Raw genomic sequence first — 17868 nt, forward strand, 5'->3', positions numbered from 1 at the left:
AGGTGGGAGCTATAAAATAAATGGCAGAACCATCAGGAGCATAGAGACACAGAGAGATCTGGGCATAGAGACACAGAGAGATCTGGGCATAGAGACACAGAGAGATCTGGGCATAGAGACACAGAGAGGTCCACAGATCCTTAAAAATAGCAGCACAGGTGATAATGGTGATAAAGAAAGCATATGGTACGCTTGCCTTCATAGGGCAGGGTATCGAGTATAAAAACTCGAAAATTATGTTAGTTAAATAGAACGTTGGTTGGGCCATATTTGGAATACTGTGTCCAATTCTGGTCACCGCACTACCAGAAGAATGTGGAGGCTTTGGAAAAGGTTTACCAGGATGTTGCCTGGTATGGAGGGTATTAGCTATGAGGAGAGATTGAATAAAGTGGGATTGTTCTCCCTAGAGAGACAGAGGCTGAGGGGCGACCTGATAGACGTTTATAGGGGTATAGATAGGGTGAACAGTTGGAGGCTGTTTCCTAGGGCAGAAATGATAATTACAAGAGGGCACAAGCTCAAGGTGAGGGGGGAGGGGAAGGTTCAGTGGGGATGTGCGGAGCAAGTTTTTTTACACAGAGGGTGGTGGTGGCCTGGAATGCACTGCCAAGTGAGGTAGTTGAGGCAGATGCGTTAGCGACCTTTAATACCTATCTGGATAGGCACATGAACAGACAGGGTTTAGAAGGATACAAGCAGTTGGTCTAGGCAGGACACGTGATCGATGCAGGCTTGGAGGGTCGAAGGGCCTGTTCCTGTGCTGTGTTATTCTTTGTCCTTTGTTTTGTTCATCCCTCTAAACCACTTGCCTCTTAACTTAAATCTATGCCCCCTGGTCATTTATCCCTCCATCAAGAAGGAAAGTTTCTTCCTGTCTGCTCTCTCTACGCCCCTTTTAATTTTATGCACATTAATCATGTCTCCCCTCAGTCTCCCCTGCTCCAAGGAAAATGACCCAAGTCTATCCAATCTCTCTTCATAACGAAAACTCTCCAGTCCAGGCCACACCCTGGTAAATCTCCTCTGCACCCTTTCCAGTGATATCACATCCCTCCTATAATGTGGATTCCAGAACTGCAAACAATACTCTAGCTGTGGCCTAACCAACATTTTATACAGTTCCAGCATAACCTTCCTCCTTTCTCTGAAAAGACTGGGAATAATTTAGTATTTTTGGTGTAAATGGGGTGGTATCGGTTTAGCTGCTTGTTTGTGCATCTCTGCCGATCTTCATTTCCACTGACTGCCTTGGGGAGAAATATATGCCAGTTGGCTGATGCTGTGTCGCTTGGAGCCCAAAGTCTAAATTTCCCGCTGTTGCTTGATGCGCTAAGGAGTAGGAGGCAGGTAATGGAGCTCGATAAATCAAATCTCATCACACCTCTGATAATGTGTTTGCATCTAAAATGACATTTTGTTTTGTACAGTCCCAGATCTTGAAGCCATTGGAGAACAGGCAGAGACTATGTTTGCAGGAAGGTAAGAGAAACTTTCAGTCTTTTCTCCCCCCACATTTTATGGTAAAAATAAATTTATTGGGGTACGTTTTGACTTTGATATTGTGAAATAGTGAATCGACGTTCCATTTTTCATCGCCCCGAATTGCTGACCCATATCACCAAGTTTACATGGTGTAGGAAACTTGTTAAATCCTTGTGTTTTCTTTAGTCCTGCAACATTGCAGATTTTGTTTTAAACCGCAGACTTTGATCAAACTGAAAAACATCCCTGGTCCAGGCCTCTCCCTCGATGCTCTATGGCATAGCCCGTGATGTCATTTTGATGGGCTCCTCTAGCAACAGATCAACTTCATTGCCAAGATAGAGCCGGGGAGGGGGAACTTTCCGGATTCCTCTCCCATTAAAGATGCCAGATCACTCGAAGGCCTTGCAAAAACTGCAACTCTGATATTCTGTTTAACTGAGACAAGCTGTGGGTAAGGCTCAGCTCAACACAAGTTGAAGTGTATCCCTAGAGAGGGTCCCACAGCCTGAGAATCCGGCCTGATTTACCCAGCTTGAAGATCCAAACCAACCGACGGTTCAATGCCCCGCATTCTGAAGTGATCATCGCCGACAAAGTCCTCAACCCCAGCCGTGAAGATCCTCAAATATCTCTCACCCAGATTATTTTGATGCTTCTTTCACCTCTGTGTGTCTGTCTTGTGTGTGCGTGTGGATGGAGGGTGGGATGGTGTTTGGGGAATAGTGAGACTAGTAGACCATTGTTCCATTATTTCCATTATACGTTCATCTTTTACTCTTGTTATAAATAAACAGTTTTGGCATAATATACATCCATGTATATAATGGAGTGCAGACAGGCAATGATTGACACACAGGATGACCAGTAAGCACCCAGAACACAGCAGCCAATCACCAGACAGGACACAACCACTATAAAGCCAGAGGGCACCAGTTTTCCCGCTCTCTCGGGATCCAGCCTCGGAGACAGTCAGAGCTCGTGAGCAGCAGCCAGTACAAACACCATGTGGTAGTCAGTTAGTCTGGTCAGGCTAGCCTCAGCTCTCCAGTCAAGTCAGCATAGTGTCAACCCACAGTTGAACATGTAAAATAGTTAGATTTTAAATAAAATCGTGTTGCATCTCATCAAGTGTTGGAAGTCTGTCTCTCGCTACACTGCATCAAACGCAGTCCACATAGACCCAGCCTACCCAACACATCAAGTTTCTTAATGTTTTCCTTACAAATTGCCTGTAACTCATTGGAGCAGTCAAGAGTTAAAGATCTCAGGAAACTACACAAATTATTGGTTAATTCACTTACCTTGGGACTCTGAGGTCTGTGGGCCTGGAACTGACTGTGTATTCGCCTGGGGTGTCGTAACAATGGAGAGACAATATAAAATAAGGGCTAAAATTCTTAGGAGACAAGGAACATGGGTGTAGGTATGCATAAATCATTGAAGGTCTGGGTTGCACTGCCTGGAAGTGTGGTGGAGATAGGACAGGTGGACAGAGCAGTTAGTAAAGCATATAGTATTAGAACATAGAACAGTACAGCACAGAACAGGCCCTTCGGCCCTCGATGTTGTGCCGAGCCATGATCACCCTACTCAAACCCACGTATCCACCCTATACCCGTAACCCAACAACCCCCCCTTAACTTTACTTTTATTAGGACACTACGGGCAATTTAGCATGGCCAATCCACCTAACCCGCACATCTTTGGACTGTGGGAGGAAACTGGAGTACCCAGAGAAAACCCACGCACACACTGGGAGGACGTGCAGACTCCGCACAGACAGTGACCCAGCCGGGAATCGAACCTGGGACCCTGGAGCTGTGAAGCATTTATGCTAACCACCATGCTACTGTGCTCCCCAATATTCTGGGCTTCAGGAGCATAGAGTACAAGCGCAAGGCAGTTATTTAAAAAAAAAAAAAAAATTTTGTGTACCCAATTCATTTTTTCCAATTAAGGGGCAATGTAGTGTGGCCAATCCACCTAACCTGCACATCTTTGGGTTGTGGGGCCGAAACCCATGCAAACACTGGGAGAATGTGCAAACTCCACACGGATAGTGACCCAGAGCCGGGATCGAACCTGGGACCTTGGCACCGTGAGGCAGCAGGGCTAGCCCACTTCGCCACTGTGCGGCCCAAAGCAAGGCAGTTATGCTGAACTTGTACAAGGCAGTAGTTAGACCTTAGCTGGAATATTGTGTACAGTCCTGGGTGTCACACTATAGGAAGGATAGGAACGCATTGGAGAGAACGTAGAAGAGGTTTACAAGAATGGCTCCAGGGATGAGAAACTTTAGCTTTGAGCATAGATTGGAGAGGTTGGGACTGTTCTCCTTGGAGAGATGAAGGCTAAAAGGAGATTTGATAGAGATGTTCAAATTCATGAGGGGGATGGACAGGGTAGATTGGGCGAAACTGTTCCTGCTCTTAAAAGGATCAAGAACGAGCGGGCACAGATTTAAAGTGATTTGCAAAAGAAGCCAATGTGATGTGAGAAATAACTTTTTTTACACAGCCAGTGGATTGGTTCTGGGTTGTGCTGCCTGGAAGTGTGGTGGAGGCAGGTTCAGTTGAGGCAGTCAAGGGGGTAATAGATGATCACTGGAATGGAAGCATTGTGCAAGGGTGTGGGGGAAAAGGCAAGGGAATGGCACTAAGTAATGATGCTCATTGCGAGAGTCGGTGCAGACACGATGGGCTGAATGGCTCCTCCTGCTACATAATGATTCTGTGACGTGAAAACAATTTGATTCTCTTCCACAGCCAAGAAAAAAACCCAGTGGAACTGGATGATGAAGGAGGAAGGACATTTCTCCGAGTCCTCATCCACCTGATTAAGCATGATTATCCCCCACTGGTCTCCGGTGCCTTACAGTTACTCTTTAAACACTTCAGCCAAAGAGCTGAGCTTCTGCAGGCTTTTAAACAGGTAAGAATCCTTCGGTAAATTATTGTTCAATTCTCTTGCATCTCACTCTCTTCCTTCAGCTTCATGCAGCACTGTGACACAGTGGTTAGCACTTTGGCTTTACAGCGCCAGGGTCCCAGGTTCGATTCCCAGCTGGATCACATGTGCATAGTCTGCACATTCTCCCTGTGATTGCGTGGGTTTCCTCCGGGTGCTCTGGTTTCCTCCCACTAGTCCCAAAAGTCGTGCTGTTTGGAAATTTGGGCATTCTGAATTCTCCCTCTGTGAACAAGAGTTTAGCTATTTAGCTATCCAGCCTTCCTTCCTTTATTTAATGAATTTGTGTGGGATTTTGTGCATTAGGACAATCATCCAAGGTTAGAGGTCAAATCCTGTAAAACTCACTGACCTCTATGTCTAAATACAATCTTAAAATAAATTATTTTGTGTACAAATTCTTTTGAGGGGGGAAAACAATCCAGCAATTGTTTACTTTTTGTGATTAGTTCCTCTGGCATTCTAGTGCCGCACTGAGGGAGTGCAGCACTAGCAGAGGTTTTGTTTTTCAGTCGAATTGTTAACCGGCTGTCCACTGACTCAGGTGGAGGTGAAGATTCTACAGAATTGTTTTGATGAGGAAAAAGGGGAAGTTCGTCCCAGTATTCTGGCCAATATTTATCCATCCTCCAAGGTCGTTGAAACAGATTTTCTGGTCATTTACCAATTGCTGTTTGTGAGAGCTTGCTGTTCACAGGATGGCTTTAACGTCTCCTACATTACAGCAGTGACTAATTCCTTCCTATTAGTTTCCCTTTCCATAGAATTCCTACAGTGCAGAAGGAGGCCACTTGGCCCTACAAGTCTGCACCGACCCTCTGAAAGAGCGCCCTACCTAATTCCACCCCCCATCCTATCCCCATAACCCCACCTAACCTGCACATCTTTGGACTGTGGGAGGAAACCGGAGCACCAGGAGGAAACCCACACAGACACTGGGAGAACAGGCACATTCCACGCAGACAGTGGCCCAAGGCCAGGATTGAACCTGGGTCCCTGGCGCTGTGAGGCAGCAGTGCGAACCACAGACTGTTTCCTTCGCTTCCCATTCTTTGTTTCATTTTCTTTTTGTCCATCGGACTCCGGTAAATGAACTAAAAAGACATTTAGAATTTTACTCCAAGAGACAAAATTAAAGCATCTTTTTGCTTGTTTGGAGACAGCACCTTGTCCTCCGGTGGTTTAGTATTCAGTTGGGTGGAGGGCGATGTTTGGAGGAAAGGGCTGGGTGACCAAGGCCCATAGTGCTGGGTTTTGAGGCCATGCGCCCCCACCAGAATCAATGCAGGTGGCTGGAGAGCAGGCAGGCAAGAAGGTGACCATGGAAAAGAAAGAGGGGAAATGGAAAACCAATTCTGCACGCAGATGCTGTTGACTTTTCCTATTCGCTCCCTGCTCTTACAACAACAACTTGCATTTATACTGCACCCTTGGCATAATAAAACAGCCAAAATTGCTTCACTGAAAGATAGATGATAAGCAGCAACTTAGAGGTTGGGGGAAGGGGGATGGCGCTGGAGGTTAGGGAAGTGAATTCCAGAGCTTGGGGCCTAGGTGACTGAAGCCATGGCCTCCAGAAGTAGGGCAAAGGAAGTACGCGAGGTACAAGTGACCAGAATTCGAGGAGCACTGAGATCCCACAGGAGGGCTGAAGAGTGTTGCAGAGGTGGGGTGAGAACACAAGGAGGGATATGATGTCAGGATAAGACCATTAAATTTGAGACATTGCCTAGTCAGGGAGAAAATGTAGGTCAGAGAACATAGTGGGAATGGTATTTGGTGCAAATGGCAGCAACGATTTTGAAGGGTTTGTGTCTATAGAAAGTGAAGATGGGATATCGTCCAGGAGAGCTTTAGTCAATAACTGAGCAGTCTTTTAATTCTTTGGATAAAGTACAAAAGTACTTTGATCCAAAAAAGTCCTTTAAATAGTATTGATGGCCTATTTTTTTTATATTATTCAGGTCCAGCTCCTGGTTTCCTCTCAGGATGTGGACAACTACAAACAAATCAAAGCTGACCTGGATTTGTTACGATTAACGGTGGAAAAATCAGAACTGTGGGTGGAGAAGAAAGGGATCTACAGCAGCAATGAAACCCAGGCTGAAGGAACAGATGACGTGAAGGCCGAGGTTTGTTGAAGATACGGGCCTGGAGGGCAGCACGGTGGCCTAGTGGTTAGCACAGCTGCCTCACGGCGCTGAGGTCCCAGGTTCGAATCCCGACTCTGGGTCACTGTCCGTGTGGAGTTTGCACATTCTCCCCGTGTCTGCGTGGGTTTCGCCCCCACAACCCAAAGATGTGCAGAGTAGGTGGATTGGCCACGCTGAATTGCCCATTAATTGGAAAAAATAATTGGGTAATCTAAATTTAAGAAAAAAAAAAAAAAAAAAGATACGGGCCTGGGGCCCTGATCTCAGCACAATTTGCCCGAAATGGGTTTAGCTGGCACAAAAAGATCACCGAAGTTTAAGCTCAAGTCATGGTTTGGTGATCTTTTGTGCTCGAATTAATTAAGCACCAATCATTGAGTTCACGATAATTGGCCTCATTTTTAGGCTTTCAAGAATGCTCCAAACAATGATCTATTGGGTGAATGGACACCGCCTTGAAATGTTGGTAAAACCTTTGAATTCAATTTTTAAAAAAATTTATGAGGAACCGGTTACTTTAACCTGATATGATTATCCAATGTTTCAGTATGTTTGTTATGTAGTTTTCAGTTATGTAAATTTTGGGTTGCTGACAGGTAATGCATTGGCAAGGCTGGCTTTTTTGCATTAATGGAAAATGTTTTTATTTTCAGTTTGTACTCATCAAACTGCACCAATATATCAACCTTATTACCCGTATATCAAGACATACTTTGAAGAAAATTTATTTTTTCAAATAACATTTTAAAGGATGATTCTGCCAGTTCACTCCATCATCAATGGACAATAGCATCCGTGTGTACCATCTACAAGATGCACAGCAGCAACTCGCCAAGGCTCCTTCGACAGCACCTTCCAAATCCGTGCCCTCTTCCGAAACCCTCCCCCACCCGGCATCTCCCTGGACCATAATCTCACACAACCCCCCCCTCCTCCCAGGGGCCCCAGGCCCTGGCTCCCTCCCCCGGGGCCTTACAACATCCTCTCTCTTTTCTCCTCCTGCCACCCCCCCCCCCCCCCCCCCCCCCCCCCCCCAACCCCTCCCTTTGGCTGCAGGTCCTCATGCCCTCACTATCTCCTCCCGCACGGTTGTTGTCCATCCAGCTCCCTGAGTTAAACTCCCAAATTTATCGAGATTAACGTTGAACCAGAGAAGTACGGGTTTTTCTTGGATAATATGTGCTTTCCTTGATGCGACAATCTGGCTGTCCTTTATTTATTTATTTATTTATTTATTTTGTTCTTTGATTGAAGGACCCGGGAATATTAAGCCCTGTGCAAGATGGCAACAAAAAACCACAAATAGACAGTAACAGCAGCAACAACTACAAGATTGTGAAGGAGGTGGGTAAATCTTGGTAAAGTGAGAGTTCCACTTCACCAGAAGTGATGCAGGTCCCGTTTTACATGAACGTTCCAGCAGGTGTTTTAGGGCATTCGTTGGGCCTTTCTCGAGAAAGTTTTCAGGAGCAGACCATATCTTATTTGGACTGAAAACTTCATTCGTGTAATTTGCCAGAAATTACAGGGGACATTCATCATAACATGGAGGCAAAGGTTCTGATCTCAGGCTGTTGAGCTCCGTATTGAGTCTCGAAGGCTGTAGAATGCCTAGATGAAAGATGAGTGGCGGGATTCTCCGTCCCATCAGCCCCTCGGGCTTAGCGTGTCCCCCGCCAGCAGTGGGATCTTCCGTTCCGGCAGCCGGCCAATGGGGTTTCCCATTCCATCCCACGCTGTCGGGAAACCAACGGGTGTGAGCGAGTCTTTGGATTTTCCTATCCTAGAGGGCTGTAGAAGCTCAATCGTTGAGCATGCTGAAGACAGAGATGAGTAGATTTCTCAATATTAAATATATCAAGCGATATGGAGATTGTGCAGGAAAAATGATGTTCAGTTAGAAAATCAGCCCTGATCTATTGAATGGCACATCCCTGTTCCTATCTCCTGTGTTTCCGACATCCTGCGAATTGCCACAATCAGACTATTATGTTCGGACTCAATACATTTACCTACAAGTGAGGGAAAACAGAGTTCGAAGAAACACAGCAAGTTAGAGATGGTGAAAAATCATGTATTCCATAAGTTCACAAAAGGTTAAACCACCTTCTCTTCTCCACACTTGAATCACTCTGCGGTCCAATAACATATGAAAATGTCGGGAATGAAAAGAACAGCTGGTTCTTCAAGCCAGCCCCATGCTCCTGATCGTGCCCAGAGAATCATGGTGAGACACCCCCAACTGCTTTCCACACCCACTGCCTCATCTGGGCAAATAAAAAAAACCCAGAGAAAAACTGTGGGGGGCACAGTGGTTAGCACTGCTCCCTCACAGCACCAGAACCTGGGTTCAATTCCAGCCTTGGGTGATGTCTGTGCAGAGTCTGCACTTTTTCCCCATGTCTGCATGGGTTTCCACCGGGTGATCCGGTTTCCTCCCACAGTCCAAAGATGTGCACGTTAGGTGGATTGGCCATGCTAAAATTGCCCCTTAGTATCCAAAAAAGGTGTGTAGATTAGGTTTTTAAAAAATATAAATTTAGAGTACCCAATTATTTTTTCCAATTAAGGGGGCAATTTAGAGTGGCCAATATACCTACCCTGCACATCTTTGGGTTGTGGGGGTGAAACCCACGCAGACACAGGGAGAATGTGCAAACTCCACACGGACAGTGACCCAGGGCCGGGATTCGAACCCGGGTCCTCAGCGCCGTAGGCAGCAATGTGTAGGTTAGGTTAAGGGGTATTGGGATAGGGCGGGGGACTGAGCTTGGGTGGGGTACTCTTTCAGAGGGTCGGTGCAAACTCGATGGGCCGAATGGTTCTATGAAACCCGGTGCCAGTAAGGGAGAAAATCTCTGGGGTATTTCTTTCCAACTCCCTCAAGAACATTAAAATCCATCATGGAGCTCACTTGCTCCATTCCTTAACTGTTAACCCACTTACCCCCTATACGATGCCCCAGACAAGAATATTTCTGGCTCCCTCTTGAAGACCACCAGAAAGTCAGCGCCCACCACACCAGCCTGCTAGACATAGATTATCATAGAATTTACAGTGCAGAAGGATGCCATTCTGCCCATCGAGTCTGCACCGGCCCTTGTAAAGAGCACCCTACTTAAGTCCACATCTCCACCCTATCCCCGTAACCCAGTAACCCCACCTATGGTAGGAATTATTCCAGTAAGACTTTATTTTAGACACAATCTCTTTTCTAGACTTTGTGATATGATGTGCTGTACTTTCCATGTCAGTCTCTTGGTGTTGCGACAAACCTTTTACGTTTCGGCCTGGTAACAACGTCTTGGGTGCTTGCCTTCTCTGTTTCAGATCTTGATCCGGCTTAGCAAGCTCTGTGTGCAGAGCATGAGGCGCAGCAGGAGTCAGCAGCAGCGCCTGCTGAAGAATATGGGGGCTCACATCGCAGTGTTGGACCTCCTGCAAATCCCGTACGACAAGGTAACTTTTCACTTGAACCAATTTGAATCTGTGAGATAGGTTTTCCGCGAGGAAAAACAACCTTGGAGGGATCTCACTGGAGCTCATCTTTATTTGATTTGATTTTTCTGTTTCCCGTACAGACAGACAGCAAAATGAACGAAATTATGAACTTGGCCCATGGTTTTGTGCAGAATTTCTGTGCGGGAAATCCGCAGAATCAGACCCTCCTCCATAAACATCTCAACTTGTTCCTCACCCCTGGTGTGAGTAGCCTCCTGTGAAATGATCTAATCTTTATCTGATATCATGATGCTCATACACACAATCACACTGTAATCTTCCTTGCATTGCATTCATGTATATTTAAAGTAATTGTGCACCTTTAATTTGTTGCGTGTTTTTGATTTGACCGATCTTTTGTCACCTGCTATAAAGGTCAATCCATTTTTAAAAAGTCACGTTTAATGTGCAGTGGTTCAGTGTATATCCTCCAGTGCAGAAATCAAATGACTGTCCTATGACTCCAGTGCAGTACTGAGGGATTGCTGTCTGTCAGAGAGCTGCTTTTATATGGATTCTATTTGAGATGTCAAACTGAAGTTATGCCTGTCCTCACAGGAGTACATATGGCAGGATTTAGGATACAGCAGGGAAAGATCTGCTGGTGTCCTAGTCAATATTTTTCTTTCAGTCAATGTTAATAATATAGATCACCTGATCGTTTATTATGCCGCTCTTTGTGGGAGATCAGCAAGACAGCTAGTCTCACATTATTCTGCAGATTCCTGACGTTCCCGACGTACCCGAGGCATGGAATCTATCTCCTTCGCATCGGAGACCTTGGGAGAGCTCCGTTCAGTAACGGTCTCCACAAACGAGGACCAAACGGAATGCCATTTTTGGGGGTCTCCCAAGGGATCGGAACCCCCAGGTACATGCCCTTTGGGCAGGGTGGTATCCTGGCACTGTTGGTGCCACCCTGGCACTATCAAGGTGCCAAGCTGCCATTTTTCTGGTGCAGTGGCAATCAGGCTGGAGAGGTCTTGCGTGGGTGTTGGGAGGGGGCTGCCGGGGGGTTCTCCCATGGTGTGTTGGGGCTTGGTGGTGGGAAGGGAGATCGGGGGTTGCTTCGGGGGCTCCAGAGATTGGGACGCCATTTAAAAATGGGGGCCTCAGTCGCGCGTACCCTGCTGAGGCTCCCTATCTAACGCGAGTGCCGTTTTGTAGCGTTGTGTTTCTTGGCACTGCAAGTGCCTGGAAACATGCGGCTAAGTGTCCTCGCTATGGAACTTTGTTCCCATATAGTTAAATCCCGCCCATTGTCTCCAACAAGCAGGTTGAAGAATTAGATGTGCGGCACGGTAGCATGGCACGGTATCACAGTGGTTAGCACTGTTGCTTCACAGCGCCAGGGTCCCAGGAAACACATTTTTCACCCAGAGGGTTGTGGGGGTCTGGAACCCGCTGCCTGAAAGGGTAGTAGAGGCAGAAAGCCTCAACCCACTTAAAAGATATCTGGATATTCACCTCAAGTGCCGTAACGTGCACGGTGACAGACCAAACACTGCGGCTGGGTGGTTTTGGGTCACTCAGAAATCTATGCACTGTGACTATAATTGAAATAATTCAGACTGTCGAAGATTTCTGTTTGCTCGGCTTTATTTTTAGTTAGATGTGGACATGGCTGTGACTCGCCTGCAATCCGGGCCCGGGATATTGATGACTCTGCTCTGTTTCTGCAGCTCCTGGAAGTGGAAACAGTGCGCCACATTTTCCTAAACAACTACAACATCTGCAACGAGATCAGCGAGAGGGTGGTTCAGCATTTTGTGCACTGTATAGAGACGCACGGTCGACATGTGCTCTATCTTAAATTCTTGCAGACTATCGTAAAAGCAGATGGGAAGTATGTGAAGAAGTGTCAAGATATGGTCATGACCGAGGTAACAAACCACAACCAGCATTCAGTTGGGATGAAACTTCCGTTGCGATTATCATGAAGAGATCACTAATTACAGTTAGATTATTTTTGAAACTCTGGAACGATGAGGAAATACTAGTTCTTTGGTTAAATAGTGGTTGTGACTATATTGATAATTTGCCAGCATATGAAGTCATACCAAAACATTTCACTCACCAACTTTCCCAAACCCCAACTACTCGAGATTTTTCTTTGTTTGTTAACATGCTGCTTTGCATGGCCCACTCATGTATTCCAAGTGTGTGTTCTGTAGAATGACACTTCAGGGCATTACAAGATGGGTGGTAATAGAGCTGTGTTATTGAAGGTGATGGTTTTAAGATGAGTGGACGTACCACATCTTTCGACCCCATTCAATAAAGACCACAACCCCCTCCCCCGGACAGCATTCTCCTTTAACCAAGGCTACCTTCAGTAAAACAATTCGATCAACTGATTGCTCACCCGTTGCTATTTATGGGATCTTGCTAAGCATGGGTAGGCTGCCAGCTTGAAGCACTTCGCCCAATTTACTTTTTATTATATCTTGGAGCAGAGTTGTGCTCCATAAGCTCATGTCTTTCATCCTGTGATAGATGGAGGTAGCATGGTGTCATGTATGGTCATGTATGTTTCATGTATGACCGGGGCAACGAATGATTGGTTGAATGCCTTCATGATGAGGTATGAATACTTGTTACATTTCGCCAGCAGCACTCAAGTTTAACACAAAGTGGCCAATCACTTTGGCCTTGTTTAAGCATCTGTATTATTACTAGAATTGGATGCTTTGCAGTGGCTTTTGTTAATAATTTTCCTGTATGTTATTTGCAGTTGGCTAACGGGGGCGAGGATGTGCTGGTATTTTACAATGACCGTGCATCCTTCCCGCTCCTTTTACAAATGATGGCATCAGAACAAGACCGTTGCGATGAGAATGGAGCCCTGAATTACCACATCACTCTGGTCGAGCTACTGGCAGCCTGTACCGAGGGCAAGAATGTGTACACGGAAATCAAATGCAATTCCCTGCTACCCTTGGATGACATAGTGCGAGTGGTCACACATGAGGACTGCATACCTGAGGTAAAGTCGAGCTTTTATCTGTTTTTGAGGCAGCAGATTTTCACTAGCAGCCATGCGTTGTGTGAGGTGACTGTCACGGTGTTAGTTAACGCTTTTGAGGCCTTGATGAGGAAGCCGAGAGGAGATTTATTTGAGGTTTTCAACATCATGAAGGGTCTGGACAGATTAGACAGGGAGAAACTGTTCCCACTCGTGAAAGGATCGAGAACAAGAGAGCACAGAAATAAAGTAATTAGTAAAAGAAGCAAAATTGATATGAGGGGAATCTTTTCTTCCATAGTGGATGGTATGGGCATTGTCTGCGGGTTTGTTGGAGGTAGATTCAATTGAATCATTTAAACGAGAATTAGACTTATCTGAAAAGAAAGAATGTGCAGCGTTTTGAGGAGAAGCAGGAGATTGGCACGAAGGGCATTGCTCATTCGGAAAGCGGTTGCAGACTAGATGGACCGAATGGCCTCTTGCACTTTACCAATTTTGTGAAAATTGAACCGGCTGGGCCTCTTTCTCTATCAAAGGGCAGGGCTGAGGGATGACCTAATTCATGTCTTTGAGACTATGAAAGTTTAATGGGGTAGACATGGAGAAGATGTTTCCTTGCAGGTTAGTCCAAAGCTATGGGCTATAAATGCAAGGTCCAATAGAGAATTATTTAACCAGAGAATGGTAAGAATGTAGAACTCACTACCACAAGGAGTAGTTGAGGTGAATATATGAGGGGAGGCAGTGGCGCAGTGGTATTGTCAGTGATAGATAGATAGAACAGTACAGCACAGAACAGGCCCTTCGGCCCTCGATGTTGTGCCGAGCAATGATCACCCTACTCAAACCCACGTATCCACCCTATACCCGTAACCCAACAACCCCCCCCCTTAACCTTACATTTTAGGACACTATGGGCAATTTAGCATGGCCAATCCACCTAACCCGCACATCTTTGGACTGTGGGAGGAAACCGGAGCACCCGGAGGAAACCCACGCACACACGGGGAGGACGTGCAGACTCCGCACAGACAGTGACCCAGCCGGGAATCGAACCTGGGACCCTGGAGCTGTGAAGCATTTATGCTAACCACCATGCTACCGTGCTGCAAGTGGATTGATAATGTAATGCTCTGGGGACCTGGATTCAAATCCCATCATGGAAGATAGTGAAATTTGAATTCAATAAAAATCTGGAATTAAAAGTCTAAAAATAACCATTGTCGATTGTTGTAAAAACCCATCTGGTCCACCAGTGTCCTTCATGAAGGAAATCTGCCATCCTTACCTGTTCTCGCCTACATGTGACTCCAGATCCACAGCAATGTGGTTGACACTTAAATGCCCTCAGGGATGGGCAATAAATACTGACCCAGCCCATGGACGATTTTTAAAAATGCGTTTAAGGGCAACTCAATATGTATTTGGGGAAGAAAGGAATGGAAAGGGAGGTAGCTAGTGTTCGATTCACTGGGAGCAGGTTCATGTGGAGGATAATACTCGCAATAGCCTGATGGGCTGAGTGGCCTGCTCTGGGCTGTAAATTCAGTGTAACTGTTCAAACTTTCTCAAACTTATTAACTTATTTTAAGCTCTGTCATGTGTGTTTATAGAATTTTGCAGAAGTCATATTTTATTAAATAATTGAAATCCTAAGTTATTTCCATTTAAACACCAATATAATTGAATTAACCACTTTCTTGAGGTGCCTCTGTGCCCTCAGCCCCACTTACCCCATCACCCACTCTCTGCTTCCATGTAAATAGCTCGCAAAGGCAAATTTGGGACATTCTGGCTGTGTCACTACTTTGCGCCACTAGAATTGTGTTTACTAAGGCACTGAAGAATTTCTAGGAGCTTGATGCTAGACATATACGTACTGTGGCTACAGAAGCAGGTCAGAGGCTAGGCATCCTGTAGTGAGTCACTCCCCTCCTGACTGCCCAAAGCCTGTCCAACATCTGAAGGACACAAGTGAGGAGTCTGATGGAATACTCTCTGCATGCCTGGATGAGTGCAGCTCCATCAATACTCAAGAAGCTCAACATCATCCAGGACAATGCAATCTGCTTGATAGGCACCCCATCCAACACCTTCAACATTAATTCTCCCCACCATTGACGCACAGCAGCAGCAGTGTGCCCAACCTATGAAATGCACTGCAAAAATTCACCATGGTTCCTTTGACAGCAGATTTCAATCCTGGAGCCTATAGCAACTAGAAGGACAAGGGAAGCAGGTACCTGGGAACACTGCCACCTGGAAGTTTCCCTCTAAGTCACTCACCATCCTGAGTTGGAAATATATATCAGTGCCTTTACTGTCACTGGATCAAAATCCTGGAGCTGCCTCCCTAACAGCACTGCGGGTGTACCTACACCACATGGGCTGCAGTGCTTCAAGCAGGGAGCTCACCACCACCTTCTCCAAAGCCAATTAAGGTTGTGCAACAAATTCTGGCCTAGCCAGCAACAACAACATCCCATAAAAACAAAATCCTTGTTTGCTGATATGCTTAGGTCTGCGTGGAGATACTGACTTAGTATTTCCTGCATTTTCCGTTTTCATTTAATATTTCCAGCATCCACTGAGGGACGTTCAGTGGCTTAATTGTTTGGTGTTTGATTTAGAGAGTCTGATAACTGATCTATGAACACTGTGTTGGATTGGTTGTGTCTGCATATTGACTCGGAACTAAAGTGAACTGCGGCACAGAAGTTACTAGAAACTGAGCTATAAGCTTGAGTATAGACATTTTAAAGGTATTTAATATATCTTTGAAGCACTACAAGTATATTTGTTGCATACCTCAAAGGTAACATCATCTTTGAATTTGTTCTGAGGTCAATCGCACACATTAAATATGCAGCAAGCCACAAGCACATTAGACACAGTGTTATGCTTTGCTTTGGTAACATTACTGCCTAGCTTGCTGTCTGACCAGGAATTTTCCTATCTGTGGAAATGTCCTGCGCTTGGGTAGCTGATCGGACGGGACGTGGTGGGCAGGATGGGAGCATAACGATAACATCAACATTCCCGGGACGGGAAGAAGTGAACCCAATCCTGCTGAATCTCCATTGAACCCTGCTGGTCAGCCCACTTGGGCGGATATCAGGTGATGGCTGGAGTCTTCTCAGCTGAGCTTATCTTTGTGGTCCTTGCAGCTTGAGAATGAAGGACTACTTGGGGCAGAGAAAGGAGCCAGGAGAAACCTCTTCTCTCTGATATCAGCCACTTTTTAGTATGTTGTGCAGTTCCTTGGTGAAATGCATAGAGAAAAAGTTACATTTCATTTGCTCCTCACAGGTGAAGAGAGCATATGTGAATTTTGTGAACCATTGTTACGTGGACACGGAAGTGGAGATGAAGGAGATTTACACAAGTAACCACATCTGGAAGCTCTTTGAGAATTTCATTGTTGACATGGCTCGGGTAAGTCTTGTAAAGTTTGCATCAGTTCCAGTAGATATCAAAGATGAACTGAAGATTGAATCTCCCTTTCAATATGAAGCAATTAATTTGGCCATCTTTAGATCTGTTCAAAAGCCTGAAATAAAAGCAGAAGGTGCTGAGAGAACTGAACTTGTCTGGCAGCTTCTGCGGAGCGAGGAACAGAGTTCACGCTTGGAGTCCAATATGACTGTTCTTCAGAACCAACAAATCCGTTTTGAGTCCGTAAATGCTGCCGGACCGGCTGCGTTTTCCCAGCGTTTTCCATTCTTATTTCCGGTCTCCAGCATCTCTTCAAATGTTAAAAATACCGTTCGTTTGTGAGAATCTTCGGCACTGCGAGGGTAAATCAACGCAGCCTTGGTAAAGTGTTGTAAGATAACACGGCCAAATAAATATCAATTGGATTGTAAACCTTTGAAAACCCAGATGCTAAATTTCAGTTTTTATTATGCAGTTTTCTACTTTTGATATCCGCAGACAAACAATTGCATCTCGTTGTATTTGGAGTAAGGAAGATCTTTGAGCCAGATGTCAGAAAAAGAAGGATGTTTTAAGTTTTCTCCCATTTAAAAACATTCTCCTTTTCTTTAGAAATGGCCGCTGTAAAAAATGAGGGACAGATTAGTCCTTCAGCAGAAGTGTGAAACTGGGAGTGAAGAACCGGCCTGTTGTTTTACACCCCACCTGATGTTCCTTTCCACCAATCACAATGGAATTTGGTGGTAGCCTTCTTGCTTTGAAAGTGTGGCATTCAAAACCCACTCCAGAGCCTAGGCTGAGCTTGCAGTGCAGTGCTGAGGGGAGTGCTGCACTGTTGGGAGAGCTGCCTTTTGCGTGAAAGGTTAAACCGCCCCTCAGGTGGACATAATAGGTTCATCAACACTCTTATGGGGACCATGAATTGAATTCCGTTTGAATCTGAATCGGTTTTTGGAGCCAGCAGGGAGATGGACTGAGGGCTTTCCCTGTCCACTCTGCGCATTGGCTGCGTAACTCTGAGGAAGGAATAAAAAAAATGGAGGAACATCAAAAATCCGCTAGTACTACTTATTTTTTTTAAATTCTCCGTATCTTGGCCAATATTTACCCCTTTGGCAACATCACTACGATACAGGTTATCCCAGTAATTCCCAACCTACTGTTTGTGGGAGCTTGCTGTGTACAGTTTGGCTCTCACGCTTCCTGCATCATGACTCTGTTGATCGCACTTCATTGGCTGCATGTTGCTTTGGAAGCTGTGAAAGGCGCTACATAAAAGCAAGTTGCCCTTTTTTTTGAAGTGGAATAGAAAATGGAGTGCAGTATCAGACCAGCCCTCCCCCTGTCCCAACACCG

General features: G+C 45.6%; 1 protein-coding gene across 2 annotated transcripts in view; it reads left to right on the top strand.

Annotated features, from left to right (window-relative positions):
• LOC119973251 (inositol 1,4,5-trisphosphate receptor type 2-like) overlaps positions 1-17868 on the top strand; it is a 169581-nt gene that overhangs the window by 30002 nt on the left and 121711 nt on the right. For both annotated transcript variants that reach the window (XM_038810980.1, XM_038810981.1), the window contains exons 14-22: positions 1431-1482; positions 4254-4419; positions 6420-6587; positions 7863-7952; positions 9939-10067; positions 10190-10312; positions 11792-11992; positions 12844-13095; positions 16387-16512. In XM_038810980.1, the coding sequence (XP_038666908.1) occupies positions 1431-1482; positions 4254-4419; positions 6420-6587; positions 7863-7952; positions 9939-10067; positions 10190-10312; positions 11792-11992; positions 12844-13095; positions 16387-16512 (1307 nt within the window). The remainder of the gene's footprint in view (positions 1-1430; positions 1483-4253; positions 4420-6419; positions 6588-7862; positions 7953-9938; positions 10068-10189; positions 10313-11791; positions 11993-12843; positions 13096-16386; positions 16513-17868) is intronic.

The sequence above is a fragment of the Scyliorhinus canicula genome, chromosome 11 (genome assembly GCF_902713615.1).
Source record: "Scyliorhinus canicula chromosome 11, sScyCan1.1, whole genome shotgun sequence".
Taxonomy (NCBI): Eukaryota; Metazoa; Chordata; class Chondrichthyes; order Carcharhiniformes; family Scyliorhinidae; genus Scyliorhinus; species Scyliorhinus canicula.